Below are 20,696 nucleotides of genomic sequence, written 5' to 3'. Positions count from 1 at the left end.
AAATCTCATTCAACTGGCTTGGTTGGAGCAGTTAAACTTCTAAGCAAGCTGCTTTTCCACCTGTTGCAATCAGCAACACTGGCACTCATTTTTCATCGACTATTTCATTTGCTTCAAACTACTGCTCAATTTGTTCAGTATATATCATCCAGTTATCTTGTGCAATTAAACACATCTATCTTTCTGATGTAGCCAGCCATTTTTGCTTTTTAAAATATATTATTATTTTCACCCTGTACTCTGCTTGTGAACCCAAAGCTTGTTAATTTTGTCTGTTTCTGCCTGTTTTTTTAAACTTGGAAGTCCCACACGCCTTCCAAAGAAAAATGTTCTGTGCTTTGTTATTTAACTTGAACTTCTCTCTCTTCCCTCCCTTTCAAAGAAAAACATGCTGCACTTCAACAGGTAGTTATTTGTCTCGGAATCTTCCCTGTCGCCACAGTTATGTTTTGTAACTCTAGAAACTAATCAAAGAAAAACATGAGCCAGTATACCGTATCTTGTCTACTGTAGTTTCTAAGGTGCTCACAAATGGTGTGGTGGAGTAATAATATATGCCACTCATGTACTTCGTACATATAATGAATTATGTAAATAAAGAATGCTTAATCAAACAATATATTTATAATACTGAAATATTAAATACACTACAGGTACCACTATGACTTCTGAAGGCATCGAGGTTAAGAGGTTAACTGAAATGATGGAATACTTATTTAAGACAATGATAGAAATGTAGAAGGTTCAATTTTAAGAAATCTTGGAACCTAAAGAGAATAATTTGGCTTGTTGTGTCTCTGCAAGCCCCTTGCTATAGCAATTCAAAATTTTGCACTTCTTTACACTTTTTTGCACTTCTCACACTTTTTACTTCAAATATTTATCGAAAATCATCTGAAGGCTGTAGTTACAATGTGCACTGATGGTTACATATTAATCTATGTCCTGTAACTTCAGAGCAAGAACCTTCCCATCCATTCACTATCACAGCTGATCATATTGTGACAGGGTCCTAAATTACCCCTATGAACTGTGCTTTTGAAAAGAGAGAGAGAGAGTTATTCAACACCGACATGTTGATTTGGAAAGAGAGAGAGAGAGAGATGAAGACTAACTGTTGGACTGTCACTTTAAGGCACGAGAAGGAACTGGCTAACTTTTGGATTTCTGCTCTGTTGGAGATGGCACCGAGCAGCTCGTAAGTTGCTATGGTGACTGAAGGCAGTGTTATTTGATGGACAATCGATGTTATAATTTTTTCGGCAACGTGTTGATACTTCTCAAGGAAGTATGCTTGTGCATTTCTTACACAGAGGGAGGAAGGAGGAGTTATTTGAATGACAGCTGGTATCCAGTACGGTGAGATAAATAGGAGGTCAGATGATATAGACCTCAGACACATGTTTGTGGACACTGAATGAGCTTTGTTGTGCCTGCTGAAAAAGTGGGTTTTTGGAGGATCGATCAGTGGCTCTTGCAGTGAAAAGAAAAGGCAGTGACCAGTGGAGAGTTGTCCATGTGTCCACCCTTGCCTGGGTGATAGCTCCACTACAGAAAACCGGTCCCCTTTGTTGAGGTCACAGTCGGTGACTCTTAAAAGGATTTCAGAGGACAACGAGAAGATCGACAGCGTCAGCTCACCTGAAGACATAAATCTCCCTCTCTCTCTCCATCACTACTCAACTCAATACCACGAACTGAACTGAACTTTACTCATCATTGTAAGACTGTATCTTTTTACCCCTAAACTTAAAGAAGCTTGGTTTTTCACGTATATTTCTACACTTACTGATTTACTTACTTTTTTTTTATATATATATATAAAATCTTTGCTAACCTGCTTGATTTATCTACATTTATATTATTGTTTTGTGTAATTATTAATAAATATTATTAGTCAATAGCAATACTGGACTCCAAAGTGTTTTCCATTTCTGCTGGATCTTTATTCCCGTCACGGGGTATGTGACAATATGCTGACCCATTTTCTTACCTGGTTCCCATATCCTCAATTTTGGATATTATGGAAATCATCAGTGTTCCTAAAAAAAAAGATTGAAGTTAGTTACATGTATTTTAAAATGAGCTTCTGGGCTATCGCTTTGTTCCATATGTTGTTTTGAGTTCCTATTGTTAGCAAAATTGAAAAGACTAATTAAAATAAGAAGTTTATTGTCCTTTTGGTAATTTATTAAATTTTCATATCTTTATTGCGTTTAGAAGAGATGTGACTTGAAGGTGATGAATATTCTTAAAATTCAGAATTGTGCTTGTTTTTCAAATAGAAGATCAATTGAGTCTACACTTTTTTTTGCCAGAGCGGTTCAAGTCGCTGCGTTCTTATCTGACAAAAAACGTTTAATGTCTGGATCAGATGATTACTCTGTCCGTCTTTGGGACATTCCAAGTGCAATGGAACTTCACACCTTTGCAGAACATACTGATTATGTACGATGTGGTTGCACTAGCAATTTGAATACAGATCTCTTTGTTACAGGTATGTACCGTTACAGATAACTAATTGGCACCATAATAAGATAACAGTTAACATGTACCTTTCGGATATATGAACAACCCAGATGCTTTCAGAGATTGGCTATTTGTAATTTAATCATTGTAATTTGGTTGTTGATGTAATTATATGGGAAAAGACCAAAAGGGAAATCACAGCTCGATGCAGACAGAAGCAAGTACAAAATCAACACTCTTATCTAATTGGTACCATGTTTTTTTTGTGCTGAATCAAAAGGTGGTTGTTTTTCCTTATTTACAGGTTCATATGATCATACTGTGAAGGTGTTTGATGCCCGAATGGATAAAAGCGTAATGACAATGGAACATGGGCAGCCAGTAGAGAGTGTGTTGCTTTTTCCATCGGGTGGACTTCTTGTATCAGCAGGTTAATGTCCTTTGATTGTTTGGAAATAGTGATTTGGATCATTCGGGTTTGTAGTTAACTGTGCTGTCAAAAGAATCATTTAAGGACTCTTGAATGCAGGGTGTTTGACTCAAAACATTGACAATTGCAATCCCTCCCTACAGATGTTTCTGAGACTGCTGACTTCTTACGGCAGATTGTTTAGTGAAGGAGCCTACTGGTTTATTTTGAGTTGACAGTTATTCGTGTCTTTTCTGTCCTGGTCTTACATTGGCAATGGATCAACTTATTGACACAGATATGTCACAACGTGATTTGTAACCTCCATAGAGCACCTAGAGACTATCAAATTGATACCAAAGTACAAGTACAAATCTCAACATTGCTGTTGGGTATTTTAGAGATTAAGTAAATCAGGGATAAAGAAGGAGCTAGTGTCAGAAATGCTGACCAGCCAAGAATCATTGTTTATAAAATCTGTGATTCTTCAGGAAGGAAATCTGCCATCCTGTCTTGGATTAGCCAGTATACAATGCCAAGTGGCTCTTAACTGCCTCTTTCAGTTATTGCCAACAAAGGCTACATTGTGTGAATGAATGGAGAAAGTAGTTTGGTTTAATTAATGTAAATTATTCTAATTGAGTGCTCTTGCCTTTGTAAAGGTGGTCGATCTGTTAAAGTCTGGGACCTGTTAAAAGGAGGTCAGTTGTTGGCTTCTTTACGAAATCACCACAAGACTGTCACTTGTTTGTGTTTAAACAGTTCAGGGCAGAGGCTGCTCTCGGGTTCCCTTGATAGGTAAGAAATTGCAATTATATATTTGAAATTGAACCAACAATTGTTCTTTTAAGTTTAAAATTTTTTAAAATATTGGTTTGGCCTTGGGCAACTGGAATTTTGCCATTTGTAAACATAAAAGATCTTGACCTGTGACTCCATGATTAAGAGGTTTTACTGAAATAAATAGTGATTTCTTGTATGTTACAAACTCTGTAACTGGAATGTATAAAAAGTGATGGGGCAGGGTGTCCAGCTATCCACCTTTGATATTTCATAAGACCATAAGATGTAGGAGCAGCTTTAGGCCATTTGGCCTTTTGAGCCTGTTCCCCATTTCCATAAGACAGAGGAGCAGAATTAGGCTATCTGGCCCATCGAGTCTGCTCTGCCATTTTATCATGGCTGATCCTTTTTTTTCTCCTCCTCGGCCCCAGTTCCCAGCCTGCTCCCTGTAACCTTTGATGCCTTGTCCAGTCAAGATCCTATCAATCTCTGCCTTAAATACACCCAACGACCTGGCCTCCACTGCTGCAAGTGGCAACAAACTCGACAAATTCACCACCCTTTGGCTAAAGAAATTTCTTCATGTCTGTTTTGAAAGGGCAGCTCTCTATCTTGAGGCTGTGCCCTCTTGTCCTAGACTCTCCCACCATGGGAAACATCCTTTCCACATCTACTCTGTCTCAGCCTTTCGACATTCAAAAGGTTTCAATGAAATCGCCCCTCATCCCTCTGAATTCCTGTGAGTACAGAGCCAGAGCCATCAAACATTCCTCATATGATAACCCTTTCATTCCTGGAATCATCCTTGTGAACCTCCTCCGGACCCTCCAGTGCCAGCACATCTTTTGTAAGATGAGGGGCCCAAAAGTGTTCACAATACTCAAGGTGAGGCCTCACCAGTGCCTTATAAAGCCTCAGCATCACGTCCATGCTCTTGTATTCTAGACCTCTCGAAATGAATGCTAAGATGGCATTTGCCCTCCTCACCACCGACTCAACCTGCAAGTTAATCTTCAGGGTGTTCTGCACAAGGACTCGCAAGTCTCTCTGCATCTCAGATTTTTGGATTTTCTCCCCGTTTAGAAAATGGTTGGCATATTGATTTCTACTGCCGAAGTGCATAACCATGCATTTTCCAACATTGTATTTCATTTGCCACTTTCTTGCCCTTTCTCCTAATCTGTCTAAGTCCTTTTGCATTTTACTTGTTTCTTCAACACTACCTGCCCCTCCACCAATCTTCGTATCAGCTGCAAATTTGGTAACAAAGTCATCTATTTCCTCATGTAAATCATTTATATGCAGCATAAAATGAGTGGTCCCAACACTGACCCCTACGGAACGCCACTAGTTATTGGCAGCTAACCAGAAAGGGATCCTTTCATTCCCACTTGCTTCCTTCTACCAATCAGCCAATGCTGTAACTATGTTAGTAACTTTCCTGTAATACCATGGGCTCTTAACTTGGTAAGCAGCCTCATGTGTGGTACCTTGTCAAAGGCTTTCTGAAAGTCCAAATATACAACATCCACTGCATCCCCTTTATCTATCCTACTTGTAATCTCTTCAAAGAATTCCAACAGGTTTGTCAGGCAGGATTTTCCCTGAAGGAAACCGTGATGACTTTGTACTATCTTGTCCTGTGTCACTAAGTACTCCAACGCCTCATCCTTAACAATTGACTCCAACATCTTCCCAACCACTGAGGTCAGGCTAACTAGTCTATTATTTCCTTTCTGCTGCCTTCCTCCTTTCTTAAAGAGCGGAGTGACTTTTGCAATTTTCCAGTCCTCAGGCACCATGCCAGAGTCCAGTGATTTCTGAAACATCATTTTTAATGCCACCACAATCTCTATTGCTACCTCTTTCAGAAACCTAGGGTGCAGTTCATCTGGTCCGGGTGACTTATGTACCTTTGGGTCTTTCAGCTTTTTGAGCACCTTCTGTCTTGTAATAGTTACTGCACCTACTTCTCTTCCTTCACACATTACAACTTCAGGCATACTGCTAGTGTCCTCCACAGTACTGATGCAAAATACTCACTTAGTTCATCAGCCATCTCTGAGTCCTCCGTTATTATTTCTCCTGCCTCATTTTCTAATAGTCCTATATCCGCTCATTTTTCTCTTATTTTTAACATACTTGAAAAAAACTTTTACTATCCATCTTGATATTATTTGCTAGCTTGTTTTCATATTCCATCTTTTCACTTCTAAAGATTTTTTTTTTAGTTGCTCTCTCTAGGTTTTTAAAATCTTCCCAATCCTCTATCTTCCCACTAATTTTTACTTTGTTCTGTGTCCTTTCTTTTGCTTTTACAATGGCTTTGACTTCCCTTGTCAGCCATTGTTGTACCATTTTACCATTTGAGTATTTCTTTAGTTTTGGAATACGCGTGTCCTGCACCTTCCTCATTTTTCCCAGAAACGCATGGCATTGTTGCTCTGCTGACATCCCTGCCAGAAGCTCCTTTCAATTTACTTTGGCCAACTTCTCTGTCATACCACTGTAATTTCCCATACTCCACTGAAATACTCCTACATCGGACTTCACTTTTTCCCTGTCAAATTTCAAGTTGAACTCAATCATATTGTTATCACTGGTTCCTAAGGGTTCTTTTACCTTAACCTCTCTAGTCGCCTCCTGTTCATTAGATAACACCCAATCCAGTATAACTGATTTCCTGGCCATCTCTGGGCACTTAGGCATTCAACAAACTCACTGTCTTGAGATCCATTACCAACCTGATTTTCCCAATCGACCTGCATGTTAAAATCTCCCATGACTACCATAAAATTGCCCTTTTGACTTGCCTTTTCTATCTCCTGTTGTAACCTGTGGTCCACTTCCCAGCCGGTGCTGGGAGGCCTGTATATAACTTCCATCAACGTCCTTTTACTCTTGCAATTTCTTAACTTAACCCACAAGGGTTCAACATCTTCCGATCTTATGGCATATCTTTCTATTGATTTGATGCCATTCCTCACCAGTAGAGCCGCACCACCCCCTCTGTCTACCTTCCTCATTCCTGATCCATTTCCCCTCAGCCCCAATCTCCTGCCCTTCATGCCCTGACTAATCATGAAGCTATCAACCTCTGCCTTAAATATACCCAAGAATTTGTCCTTTCCGGCCGCCTGTGGCAACAAATTCAATGTCATTCCAGTCCCAAGGTCTGCCACACTCAGTATTTTGAAGGTAATTGTTGACCTGAGACTTGACTTGGCAAGTGGCCAGTGGCACATGACTCACCTCCTGACCCCCTGAAACTTTTACAAATCAAGAGTGAGATGGATGATCCTATACTTACCTCTGAGCGTGATTGTAATAGGAGGCTTGCTATCGTTCAAGGCACAGCCGTCTGTTTGGCACTCTATCCATCATAAACTTTCACTCTGCCTGTTTTAGTAGCTACAGTCTGTTCCATTTGCCAAATGTGCTGCAGTTTCCAATCTGAGATTTCTAACTATCTTTTCTGACCTCTGCACTGAGAAGGACAAAGTCAGCAGGTCTTGTTATACTTGTGTATATATGATACAAGTTGTACACTATTGACTTGGAAGTAATTTGTCGTCTTCATCACTAGATCTCAGTCATGCAACTCTATTCAGCAACAATGTGGTAGTACCTTAATCTGAAGAATTGCTGCTATTCAAGAATGTGGCTTACCAGCACATTTTCAGGTGCAGCTTAGAGGGAAATGATAAATGCTTACTTAAGTCGTAAACCCAAATCCCGTAATGAAATTTATGAAACCATCATGAGGAAGAAATCAGTAATTAGAGCTTTTACTTATGCAGATATTATAATGTGCTACCAGAATCAATGATATGAATCAAACCTATAACAGTTTTTAAAATAGAGGGGTGCATTTTTTTTTAAAAAGAAAAACAGTCTGAGAATGTCCTTTTGTTGGAACTATGAATAATTTTGAATGCCAGTGTAGTCTTGACTGAATTCTGTAGTTCTACAGTAAAATTCTGATTTTATGATTGAACAGTTCTACATATGTTCAATGTTTTGCCTTTACAACTGTGCTGCCAAATGGTGGTTTTCTTCGATGTTACATTTTTTGGTGAGTTTACTTAATATATTTTTGAACTTCCAGGCATGTCAAAATATACAGTACATCGACGTACAAAGTAGTACACACTTTGAATTATGCAGCATCCATTCTGAGTTTAGCTTTAGCAGTGAGTATGAGATTTTGTTCTGCTATGACATTTTGTTTCTTCTCCAGGCATTTACAGATTGACTTGAAATTTTTATAATTTGTGTAAAACACTTGAATGTTGTTTGAATAGTAATATATTTAGTTGCACTGGACATAGAACAGTAGAGTACAGGAAAAGGCTCTTTGGCCCACCATGTCTGTGCAAACTATGATATCAGTCTCATTAATCATATCTGCCTGCATGTGACCTGTATTTCTCTATTTCCTGCCTGTTGACATCTGCCTAAGATGTCTTAAATGTTGCTATTATATCTGCTTTTACCACCTCCCCTGAGCCTACCACTTCTTATGTACAATTGCAAAAAAAGTTTGTGAATCCATTGCAATTACCTGGTTTTCTGCGTTAATTACTCATAAAATGTGGTCTGATCTTCATCTAAATCACAATAATAGACAAACGCAATCTGTCCAAACTATTAACACACAAACAATTGTACTACTTGTATGCGTATGTGAACGTCTGGGGTAATGGCTTCTACAAAAGCTATTTGGAGTCAGGCGTTTCAGTGAATGAGATGAGACTGGTGGTGTGGTTGTAGTGGTGCCTGACTCTGAGAGTGTAGAAACACACAAAGTCAGGTTACTGACAGAGCATGTTCTTCTCAAGAAAGGTCTGCTTATATGCAGTATGCCCTGATCAAAGCAATTTTCAGAGGACCTTAGAAGAATTGTAGAGAACATGAAAACGCTACAAAAGCATTTCTAAAGACTTGAGTGCTCTAAGAGAAAGTGTCCACAAATGGGGTAAATTCAGTACTGTTGCTACTCTCCCTAGGAGTGGGTGCCCTGCACAGATCACACCAAGATCACAACCAATCTTATACCCAAATTGCCAACACACCATGTGACTTAAACTTCTGGGTCAGCCTTCCATGAGGGACCTTGTAAAGTCCACATAGATAACATTCATTGCCCTACCCTCAATCATCCTCAACACTTCCAAAAATTACTTAGCTTGTGAAGCGGCATCTTTCCTGCACAAATCCCTGCTGACTACCCTTAATATGTTCATGCTTTTCCAAATGTGTGTCAATCCTATCCCTAGGAATCTTCAATAAAGCCAGATTTCTTTCATTGTAGTAGCACAGCTGCAACTGGTTTTGTTTCTGACTATTACCTTTCCTTGGTTGCTCAAGTATTTTATAGTAGTGCGTGCTGCTTGGTAATCTGGAACTCTAACCCCAGAAGGTTTCTGACCTTACCTGCTATATCAGTTTGTATGCTCTGCTTAGTGAAAAGCTTGTATTTTAAATAGCAAACTTTGGTTGCTCATCTCTTTGCAATTTATTTTATATATTATTTTTAGCCTGAAGATGAAGCCATTATTGTTGGAATGACAAATAGCGTCCTGAGTATTCAACATCGGAAACAGAATGTAAAGAAGCACCAAGTGGTTGATGTTGCAAAAGCGAGAAAAGGACCTTCTTACAGATATTTCATTAAAGGAAAAGATTACATGCCAAAAAGGGTGAGCGATAATGAGATGTTAATATTTAGTTTAATTTTAGTGAAGTCCCATATGTGTATTTCAACTACTGAGCCATAATGCAGGTCTACATGACAGAATTATATGAGAACACACACACAAAATGTTGGAGGATCTCAGGTCAGGCAGCGTCTGCGGAGGGAAATCAACACGATGTTATAGGCTGAGACCCTTCAGGGCTGGAAAGGAAAGGGGCAAATCTCAGAATAAAAAGGAGGAAGGAACACAATTTGGCAGGAAGTAGGTGAGTCGAGGTGAGGTGGAAGGTAGGTGGGGAGGAATGATGAAAGGAAATGATGTGAGAAGCTAGGAGGTGATAGGTGGAAGAGGCAAAGAGCTGAAAAAGGAGGAATCGTATCAAGATGGTGCTGAGCTGCAGTCTCTGTTGAAGTCATGGTTCAGACATAGTTGTTTTCTGAACCTGTAGGGATGGTTTTGGAGTCAGAATGGAGTTGGTGTTTAGAACAGAGATGTGGGGGAGTTGGAGGCCAGGTTAGGGCTTAGGGACAGGGATGGTGGAGGAGTTAGAGGTCAGGGTGGGTTCTAGACCTCTGCTTCGCATTCGAAGGCCAGCGATGGTGGATGTGATGAAGGATATCCATGAATGTTGCGCTAGCAAGCGCTGTGGATAAGGACTAATGAGGCTGAAGGCTGGTAGCCCCCACCCTCCCAATCTTGAGATCGGATGTCCAGGAGAGCAGCTGTCACAAGGGCCGGTTCTCTTACCCCCCCCCCCCCCCCAACCATCTTCCCCAGGTATTTGAGTTTAAAGCCTGGAGTTCTAGATCCTGTCATTGACTAGTGCTGGGGGTCGATAATGAAGATCAAAGCCTGAAGGTCAATCGGAAGTTGAAGCTCGGTGGCTGAAGTCCTGGGTCCAAGAGTCTGAAGGGAGGCCTACTGTCTGTGAGTCACTGTGTCCACTGGAGGCTAGACCACAGGGGGTGGGGGGGGGGGGTGGTTCATCGAGCGCTCTGTCTACTGCAACAGCCAGCAATCTCCATTATGTTATGTGAACTCTGTTTATTAGCCAAGTTGATTGATGCTAAACCTATTGGAAATGTTAACAGTTTGAACTAAATCTCTACGAATAATATTGCAATTGTTAAGGACTCATAATGAATGCCCATTTATGTGTCAAGTTGTCTTAAATTGCCATCATAACCACTTTCCAATACTATTTTTATTCATGAGTGACTCCTTTTAAGTTCCAATTGTTCTTGTTGTACTTTATATGTTTATCTTAGAACAGTAGGTCCATGTTGGACAAAATGTAATTATGTCTTCAGTATTGAGTCCTGCATCATGCAGTTGTGAAATTGATTTCACAATGTTTTTTTGGATTCTAATTAAATAGGCTTTTTGTAATGTTTTTCTTATATTAAGATTACATTTAATGGTGAAAAGCAGAGTTTGGAAATTGATCACTTTCTATAAATTAAGTACTATGATGTTTTTAACTAGAACAGATTTATGTTTACATTCTTTCCCCATTCAAGGATGACTTTTTGGTCAACAGACCTATGCGGCAGCGCCTAAGCAAATATGACAAGCTATTGAAGTCTTTCCAGGTGTCCCTTGCACTTGATGCTGTATTGAAGGTAAAAACTCACCCTGATTGTTCAATACACATGGAGAAATTTGTCCTTGAAATGATTGTGCTGATTTAAGGACGGCACATGCATATGAATGAGGGTTTGAGAAACCAGCTGACTGGTTAGGGATGAATCTTTCAGCTGCTGGCATTTCTTGCAGGTTGGGGAATGGGGCATTTGCAAGTGCCACCCATGCGTCCGCCATCACTAAGCCATAACATCTGGGCGCTGGGACAAGCTAAACAGAGGTGGGAATGTTGGGCTGACTCACTGGCTCACATGCTGAGTCAGCGAGGACAGCTTTCAGGAGCTCTTCCTGTGCCTGTTCATTTTCTTGTCACAGCTATTTGTGTGATCCTCCCACAAACTGTTTATGTTCATTAACAGATTGGGTTATGAACATTTCTCAGGAATAGAACTCTTGTAAGCTGGGAACTGCCTGTATGTTGCTTCTGGTGCTCCTTGTTTTGAAATGAACCAGTGTTTAATTTTTTCGTAGTACATTACACATCTTAGTGAAGAGAATTACATTTTTGATGTTCAGATGGTCTTTCTAAAGTATATTTTCTTGAAGTAGAGTTTTGCCAAGAGCTGTGTCAGATTTTGCTTCCAAATTAACTGCATATTTTATAACAGGGTCCCCAACCTTCTTTGCACTGCGGTCCGGTTTCATATTGACAATATTCTTGCGGACCGGCCGACCTGGGGGTGGGTGGGGGTGGGGTAGGGACAAGAGTAGAGCCAAATACGTTGTTTACACAGTGAGACTACAGTGACCATGAAGCCTTGTGCGGGCACCAGTGCGCATGCGTGATTTGCGCATGCGTGTACGTGCCATTTTTTTCTACAAATCATTTTTAGCGATACTGTTGCGGGGGGTGGGGGGTGTTAATCGCGACCGGAATATAGGTAATAAGTGGCTAATACACTCAATTTTGTTTCTAAAAGGGTTTATCTAACGAATTTAATATTAAACACACAGCGCACATCTTCCTCGCATGAATATAGCGATAAGTCAATTATCAGGAAAGGACAAAGGAGCTTTCTTTCTTTCTTTTTAAATCTTTTTATTGAATAAGTATACAAAAAGGTAAACCATATAAGCACTAATACACTGTTAGAATATAATAAAATTACTGCAGATATTAATACAAAAAAAATGATACAAACAATGTAATTTAAACATAACATACTAAGGTAACATAATAGTATACTAATTTATATATATATATCAATAGAGAAAAAGAAAAAAAAAACCCAAAAAAAAACCACCGTGCAACTAACTAAAAGCAAAGCAAAGCAATGGGCTAACTTGGAACCAAGCAGAGTTAAAAAAACTTAAAATCACGTCCTCAATCCCGACCTCCATTAAAAACAGTAAAAAAAAACAAGAACGGTATATAAATATGGAGCAAAAAAAAGAGGAGAAAAAAAAATTACATTAAATGAAAATATTGAATAAAAGATCTCCAGGTTTGTTCAAATTTAAGTGAGGAATCATAAAGATTGCTTCTGATTTTCTCCAAATTCAAGCATAATATCGTCTGAGAAAACCAAAAAAAGGTAGTTGGAGCATTAAGCTCTTTCCAATGTTGTAAGATACATCTTTTCACCATTAAAGTAAGAAATGCAATCATTCTACGGGCTGAAGGAGAAAGATTACTGGAAATCTTAGGTAGTCCAAAGATAGCAGTAATAGGGTGAGGAGAGATATCTATATTCAATACCTTAGAGATAATATTAAAAATGTCTCCAAAAAGTTTCCAGAGTAGGACAAGACCAAAACATATGAGTTAAAGAGGCTATCTGCCCCGGACATCTATCACAAAAAGGATTAATATGAGAATAAAAGCGAGCTAATTTATCTTTGGACATATGTGCTCTATGAACAACTTTAAATTGAATTAGGGAATGTTTAGCACAGATAGAGAAAGTATTGACTAATTGTAAAATCTGCCCCCAGTTATCCGCGGAAATGATAGACCCCAATTCCTGTTCCCAATCTACCCTAATCTTATCAAATGGAGCCTTCCTAAGTTTCATAATAATATTATAAATCATAGCCGATGCACCTTTCTGACATGGATTAAGGTTAATTATAGTATCTAAAATGTATGTAGGAGGAAGCATAGGAAAAGAAGAAAGTATCGTACTTAGGAAATTTCTAACTTGTAGATATCTAAAAAAATGTATTCTTGATAAATTATATTTATTAGATAATTGTTCAAAAGACATAAGGGAACCATCTAAAAAAAATCCAAAAACCGTGAAATACCCTTAGTCTTCCAAATTTGAAAAGCACGATCCGTAAAAGAGGGAGGAAAAAATATATTACCTAAAGTAGGAATCGCTAGCCCAAATTGGTTAAGATCAAAAAATTTTCTGAATTGAAACCAAATACGTAAGGTATATTTAACTATCGGGTTAGATACCTGTTTGAGGCGTTTCAAATCAAAAGGAAGAGAGGAACCTAAAATAGAGCCAAGTGTATAGCCCTGAACAGATTGTAATTCCAATGCTACCCATTTAGGAATAGATAGTATATCCTGGTCAAGTAACCAAAATTTCATATGTCAAATATTAATTGCCCAATAATAGAATCTAAAGTTAGGTAATGCTAAACCTCCATCTCTCCTAGCTTTCTGTAAATGTATTTTACCCAGCCTCGGGTTTTTATTTTGCCAAATAAATGAAGAAATTTTTGAGTCAACTTTATCAAAAAAAGGTTTTGGGACAAAGATTGGTAATGCCTGAAATATATATAGAAATTTTGGCAAAAAAAACATCTTAACTGCATTAATACGACCAATCAAAGTTAAATATAAAGGAAATCATTTAGATGAAAGTTGAATAATATGGTCAATTAAGGGTAAAAAGTTAATCTTAAATAAATCTTTGTATTTACAAGTAATTTTAATCCCAAGATATGAAAAATAATTATTAATCAATTTAAATGGAAAGTTATGATATAAGGGAAGTCGTTTATTAATTGGAAAAAGTTCACTCTTACTAAGATTTAATTTATAACCTGAAAAGAGACTAAATTGTGCTAATAACTCTAAAACAGCAGGGATGGATTTTTGAGGATTAGAAATATATAAAAGTAAGTCATCAGCATAGAGTGATATTTTATGAGACTTTATGCCCCGAGTTATCCCAGTAATATTTGGAGATTCTCGAGTAGCAATTGCAAGAGGTTCTAATGCAATATCAAATAATAAAGGACTAAGAGGACAACCTTGTCGAGTACCTCGAAAAAGAGGGAAAAAAGGTGAGCTTAGAGAGTTAGTACGGACCGAGGCCACAGCAGAATGATATAACAGTTTGATCCAGGATATAAATTTCGAGCTAAAATTAAACATTTGAAGCACCTTAAATAAGTAAGGCCATTCTACTCTATCAAAAGCTTTCTCAGCATCTAAAGAGATAACACATTCAGGAACATTTTGTGAGGGGGTATAAACAATATTTAACAGTGTGCGAATGTTATAAAAAGAGTAACGACCTTTAATAAAACCCGTTTGGTCTTCCGAAATAATAAAAGGAAGTACTTTTTCTAATCTATTTGCTAATAACTTAGAAAACACTTTAGAATCAACATTTAATAAAGATATTGGTCTATAAGATGCACATTGAGCAGGATCTTTATCCTTCTTTAATATTAGAGAAATTGACGCTCTATTGAAAGATTCGAGAAGTTTACCAAGTTTTAATGAAGCCTCAAAAACCCAACAGAACCAAGGGATTAATGAGGGTGCAAAACATTTATAAAATTCTACGGTAAACCCATCAGGGCCAGGACCTTTCCCCAAATTCATAGAGGAAATAACATTCTTAATCTCATCAGTGGTAATGGGAGTATCTAGCATAGAAGGCATATCCTGTGAAATCTCAGGGAAATCTAGGTTATCTAAAAAATCATTCATATATTTAGAGTCTCGAGGAGACTCTAATTGATATAAGGAAGAATAAAAATCACAGAAAGTTTGATTAATCCCCGCATGATCAAGTATCAGTCGGTCATCTTGGTTATAAATCTGATTAATTTGAGATTTAGCATAATTAGACTTCAATTGATTAGCCAGCAGTTTGCCAATTTTGTGACTGTACATAAAATTCACTTCTTGTTTTCTTTAATTGGTTTACAATCGAGGACGAAAGTAATAAACTGTGTTCCATTTGAAGTTCAGTTCTTTGTTTATATAACTCCTCAGAGGGAGCTGTAACATATTTCTTATCAATTTCCTTAATCTTGTCCACAATTACCAACTCCTCCTGCTTCAGCTTCTTCCTCAAAGCAGCAGAATACGAGATAATCTGACCACGAATATAAGCTTTAAAAGTATCCCAAAGAATGTTCACAGAAATATTCTCTGTATAGTTGATTGTAAAAAAAAAGATCAATCTGTTCATTCATAAAGTTAACAAAGCCCGAGTCCTGAAGCAACAGCGAATTAAAACACCATTGTCTATTATTTTGTGTATTGGCCTGAATTTTAATAGAAAACTTAAGTGGAGCATGATCCGAAATGGTTATAGAGTCATAATCACATTTAATCACTGAAGAAATAAGACGAGAGTCAATAAAGAAATAATCAATTCTTGAATAGGAATGGTGAACATGTGAAAAAAAAGAAAAATCTTTTTTCTGAGGATGCAAAAAACGCCAAATGTCCGTCGACCCAGAATCAGAGAGGAATGAATTAATCAGAGTTGCAGATTTATCAGGTAAGGTCCGTAGAGGAGCTGAACAGTCCAAAGCTGGAGATAAACAGGTATTAAGATCTCCGCCCCAGATCAATGAAAACTCATTCAAATTCGGGAACTGATTAAATAATGATTTATAAGATTCCGGACAGTCCATATTAGGAGCATAAACATTAATCAAAACTACCTTTTTATTAAATAGTAGACCACTAACCAGTAGAAATCTACCATTCGGATCAGAAATAATGTCATGTTGAATAAAAGTAACTGAGGAGTCTATAAAAATAGAGACACCTCGAATCTTAGCGTTGGAGTTCGAATGAAACTGTTGTTCCTTCCAGAATTTAAAAAAACGTAGTCTGTCCCCCCTCCGCACATGGGTCTCTTGTAAAAATAAAATTTGTGCTTTAAGTCTCCGGAACACTTTAAAAACTTTTTTCCTTTTAATAGGATGATTAAGACCATTAGTATTCCAGGAGACAAAATTAATAATAGACTCCATAAACCCTAAAGTCAACCTGCAACAAGGAGGATTGACGATAGGCTCGACCCATGAACCCGGAAAGGGAACAGAACAAATAAGAGATACCGGGAAGGAGAACGCAACCAATACTTCAATAGTGTACATAGCCCAAGAAGAAAGAAACTAAAACGTGAAACCCCTCCCACCACCCCATGAGCCCAAGGCTAAATCTAACACAGACCAGCCAGAAAGAAGCAAGCACTAAAACTACCCCCCATGACTTCCGGTATACGCTCCCTAAAAAAAGTGTAAATATAAAAAAGATCAGCTAGTTATAAAACAGTAAAAAAAATAAAAAAAAAGGTAAATCAATTAAAACAAGCACTTAATATAACAGAGAAAAAGCCAGAAAATATAAAAAAAAACCGCAACAAACCCCAGACCCTATGAGTAAACAAAAAAAGAAATGAGATTATTAACATAAACTAGTTATGAAAACCTACAAAAAGAAGTAGATTTAAAAACTACAAAATTTAAGGCCTCAAAGGAAATACGTAGAATGACGGTGAGGGAATAACCACCCAGAATCCCCTGGGAAAAAGAAAGGAATGACGCAGATAGAAAGAAAGTTTAGCAACCATATTAATTAATCAAAAATAAACTTTTCTGCCCATATAAGGCAAAAAAAAATTAAAACTGACAAATTCACAACCTCCGATCAAACGGAGATAGTTAAAAATTACAATTAAGATGTTGAAGGTGAAAATTGATCCAGATAACTCTGGACATCCGATGGAGATTCAAAAAAACGGAGGGCTCCATCCGACGTACGAATCCTTAAACATGCAGGGTAGAGCAGCGCTGGTTTTAAATCCATCTTGTAGAGTTCCGACATCACAGATCTGTAACGAACCTGTTGATCCCGAATTGGTTTACTGAAATCCTCCACGAATTGGAACTTAAGATCCAAAAATCAATGTAACCTTTAGATCAAACGAAACAGTTTCTCCTTGTCTTGAAAGTAATGAAAACGTAATATAACATGTCGAGGTTTATCTGACTTAGACGAGTATGATGGAACTCTGTGAACACGATCCAATAACGGTGGTTGGTCAGGAAATACAGTAGGAAATGCGTCTTTTAAAAGTTGAGAAAAATACTTCATAGGGTTATCAGATTCAACAGCTTCACGCACCCCAATCATTCGAAGATTCTGCCGTCGCATTCTGGATTCTGAGTCAGAGTTTTTAAAGGTCAGAAAGTCAAGTTTCTTCTTCATTACATTAATTGTTTCTTCGATTTTCTCCATCTTGAGCTCACTTTGTTGCGTGGATTTTTGAAGATCAGATATAGCCGACTGATGTTCCGTAATAGATGTTTGTATCTTATCGATTGAATCGGCAATTTTCTGGAAATTAATTGAAATTTCCACACGAATCAGCTCCGTAACAGAGGTTGAAATTTCCACATGAATCAGCTCCGTAACAGAGGTTGAAATTTCCGCACGAATCAGCTCCGTAACAGAGGTTGAAATTTCCCTTTGAATTAGCTCCGATATAGCTTTCAAAGTCAGCGGTGGTTCAGTCGGAGGAAAATCGGTACCTTTCGGTCTAACCGGAGGTTTGCCGTCCTTCCCGTTTTTTCCATTCTTAGACATAGCAGACCTTAAACGCATCCAATTATCAAAGAGCCCAATTTATTTCAAAATATTGTAAAAGTCGATGCCTTAATGGTTAATTAAAATATAGCTGATCATAAGAAGAAAAACTCAGAGGTAATGGAGCGAGTCAAGAACACGACTTCACTCCATGAGCTCTACCGGAAGTCCCAGGACAAGGGAGCTTGAAGTAAGTGTTGAACGAACTTTCAGTAGAAGTGGTAGAGGCAGGTTCGATATTATTTAAAGAAAAATTGGATAGGTATATGGACAGGAAAGGAATGGAGGGTTATGGACTGAGTGCAGTTCAGTGGGACTAGGTGAGAGTAGCGTTCGGCACGGACTAGAAGGGCAGAGATGGCCTGTTTCCGTGCTGTAATTGTTATATGGTTATATAAGTAAGTCAAAAGCATCATAACATTTTAAGTAACGTTTGGATATTAAACACACAGCACATATTTTCCCCGTATGAACATATAAAATCATTGCAACACACCAATATTGCTGAATCAGTGGGAGCCCTGTGCTGAATACTTGTTTCCCTGCAACCAGATGGTCCCATCGAGGGGTGATGGGAGACAGCGATACTCGAACGGAGTTCCTTATGTCCAGTCCATTACGCAATTTGGTTTTCGTTGCATGCATTGCAGAGATATGTTGGAAATGGAAGCAATGTTTTCAGTGCTTTCGTGGCTATCTCAGGATATTTAGCCTTGACTTTGATCCAGAATGCCGGCAGAGATGTTATGTCAAACATACTTTTCAGCCCGCTGTCATTTGCAAGCTCGAGGAGTTGATCTTCTTCCCGCGCTGACATGAATGATGTGTGGGTAATGACCTCGCATGTATAATGGCTCAACAGTGGGCGTGACAGGGAATGAGGAAAGGTGCAGCTGACTCCTATCACCAAATCATATCGTTTCCTTGTGGCCCGGTAGCGCATGCTTTGCGGCCTGGTACCGGTCCGCGGCCTGGTGGTTGGGGACCGCTGTTTTATAACACTCAGTGTTATTAATAAGTAAATGTTTGTAAAGGGGGGTGGGGGAAGGAAGGAAATAATTTTTAAAAATAAAATTGGATTTTTATTACGAGATTGTAGATTTTTAATTTAATTTTATCAATGAATGAACTATATTTTTGTAGACAATCCCTCAAAAAATCTGGAACAGGTATTCTATTTGAAGCTTGCAGAGCAGCACAGTTAGAGAGTTGGCAATTAACATACATACATACATACAGTTGCAAGAGAAAGTTTGTGAACCCTTTTCTGTTACCTGGTTTACTGCATTAATACTCATAAAATGTGGTCTGATCTTCATCCAAGTCACAATAGTAGACAAACACAATCTGTCTAAAGTAGTAACACACAAACAATTGTACTTTTTGTGTCTTTATTGAACACATAGTTTAATCATTCAAGTATGTGAACCCTTGTATTTAATAACTAGTAGAACCTTCCTTGTCAGCAATAACCTCCACCAAATGTTTCCTGTAGCTGTTGATCAGACTTGCACAATGGTGGGGAGGAATTTTAGATCATACCTTCATGCAAAAGTTCATCAATACTTCTGTGATACCTTGCACGAACAGCCCACTTCAGGTCATGCCACAAGTCTTTTGCTATTATCCTTGGGTTCTTTTTCACCTCTTTCAGCATTGCACATTGTATTCTTGATGTGAACTTTGCAGGAGAGTAGCAACTGTACTGAATTTCCTCCATTTGTGGATGATTTCTCTCACTGTGGCCTGATGAATACTCAGGTGTTCAGAAATGTTTTTGTAGCCTTTTCATGCATCTGCACAATCCTCCTTCTAAGGTTCTCTGAAAGTTGATTTGATCGAAGCATGGTGCAAGTAAACAGATCTTTCTTGTTAGTAACCTGACTTTGTGACTTTTTTTTATATAGGGCTCCAATCTCATCTCATTGATTGGAACACCTGACTCCAAATAGCTTTTGTAGATGGCTTTACCCCAGAGGCTCACATACTTTTTACAACCTAGTCTGTGATTGTTTAAATGGTGTAATCAATATTGATGAGAATAAGTACAATTGTTTGTATGTTATTAGTTTAGGCAAGATTATTTTTTATTATTGTGACTTAGATGAAGATCAGACCACATTTTATGAGTAATTAATGTAGAAAACCAAAGGATTCGCAAACTTTTTCTTGATTCGCAAACTTTTTCTTGCAACTGTATACTGAGATTACTATCTGCAGCTTTTTTGCTTTTTGTGCTTCACAGGAGGGAAGTTCATGTAACTTTTTGAGGACATTCAAACTAATACCAACTCATAATCAAGCTAATGGTTATACCAATTCTAGCCAAAAAACACTTTGCAACAAATGCTTTTGAGTTCACCGTTTTAGTATATTTACCTTGTGCTTAATGTAAGGTTGAAATCCTGCACCGTTCTGAACTGACTGTTGTTTTGCAGTCACATATCAGGATAAAGACCCCAGAAGTTACAGTTGGTGTAATGCAGGAGCTTAAACGCAGAGGGACACTTCAAAATGCACTTGCAGGACGAAATGAGAAACAACTTGCTGTCATTCTTGACTTTCTTATCAGGTAAGGAATATTAATGGTTGAAAGTGCTGTTCACAGAATAATGTAGCATTGATAAAAGTGCTAGCAATAGAGTGAATTTTCCTGGATGTTGGTACGTGTTCAGCATGACTGCAGAAGTAAATCCACAAAAATGGTCCCTCTTGGTCCTGGACTTGGTGAGAGATAAAGTCCTGTATGTCAGTCTGCTTTCTTGCATTGGAGACACTTTCTTTTCTTGAGATTTCCAGCAATGTGCTAGAAAATTGTTCTACACCACGTCATACCTGGTGTATGATCAAAGAACCCATTAAGTTTGTTGCACATTTGAGAACTCTGGAATAA

General features: G+C 38.2%; 1 protein-coding gene across 1 annotated transcript in view; it reads left to right on the top strand.

Annotated features, from left to right (window-relative positions):
- Positions 1 to 20,696, top strand: part of utp15 (UTP15 small subunit processome component) — a 49,960-nt gene that overhangs the window by 19,374 nt on the left and 9,890 nt on the right. The window contains exons 6-12 of the mRNA XM_072257924.1: positions 2,319 to 2,497; positions 2,774 to 2,899; positions 3,541 to 3,676; positions 7,770 to 7,854; positions 9,202 to 9,363; positions 10,881 to 10,982; positions 20,242 to 20,375. Coding sequence (XP_072114025.1) covers positions 2,319 to 2,497; positions 2,774 to 2,899; positions 3,541 to 3,676; positions 7,770 to 7,854; positions 9,202 to 9,363; positions 10,881 to 10,982; positions 20,242 to 20,375 — 924 coding nt within the window. The remainder of the gene's footprint in view (positions 1 to 2,318; positions 2,498 to 2,773; positions 2,900 to 3,540; positions 3,677 to 7,769; positions 7,855 to 9,201; positions 9,364 to 10,880; positions 10,983 to 20,241; positions 20,376 to 20,696) is intronic.

Source organism: Mobula birostris, chromosome 5 (genome assembly GCF_030028105.1).
Source record: "Mobula birostris isolate sMobBir1 chromosome 5, sMobBir1.hap1, whole genome shotgun sequence".
Classification (NCBI taxonomy): domain Eukaryota; kingdom Metazoa; phylum Chordata; class Chondrichthyes; order Myliobatiformes; family Myliobatidae; genus Mobula; species Mobula birostris.
Note: the sequence above shows the minus strand (reverse complement) of the source record. Positions and strands in the feature narration are given on the sequence as shown.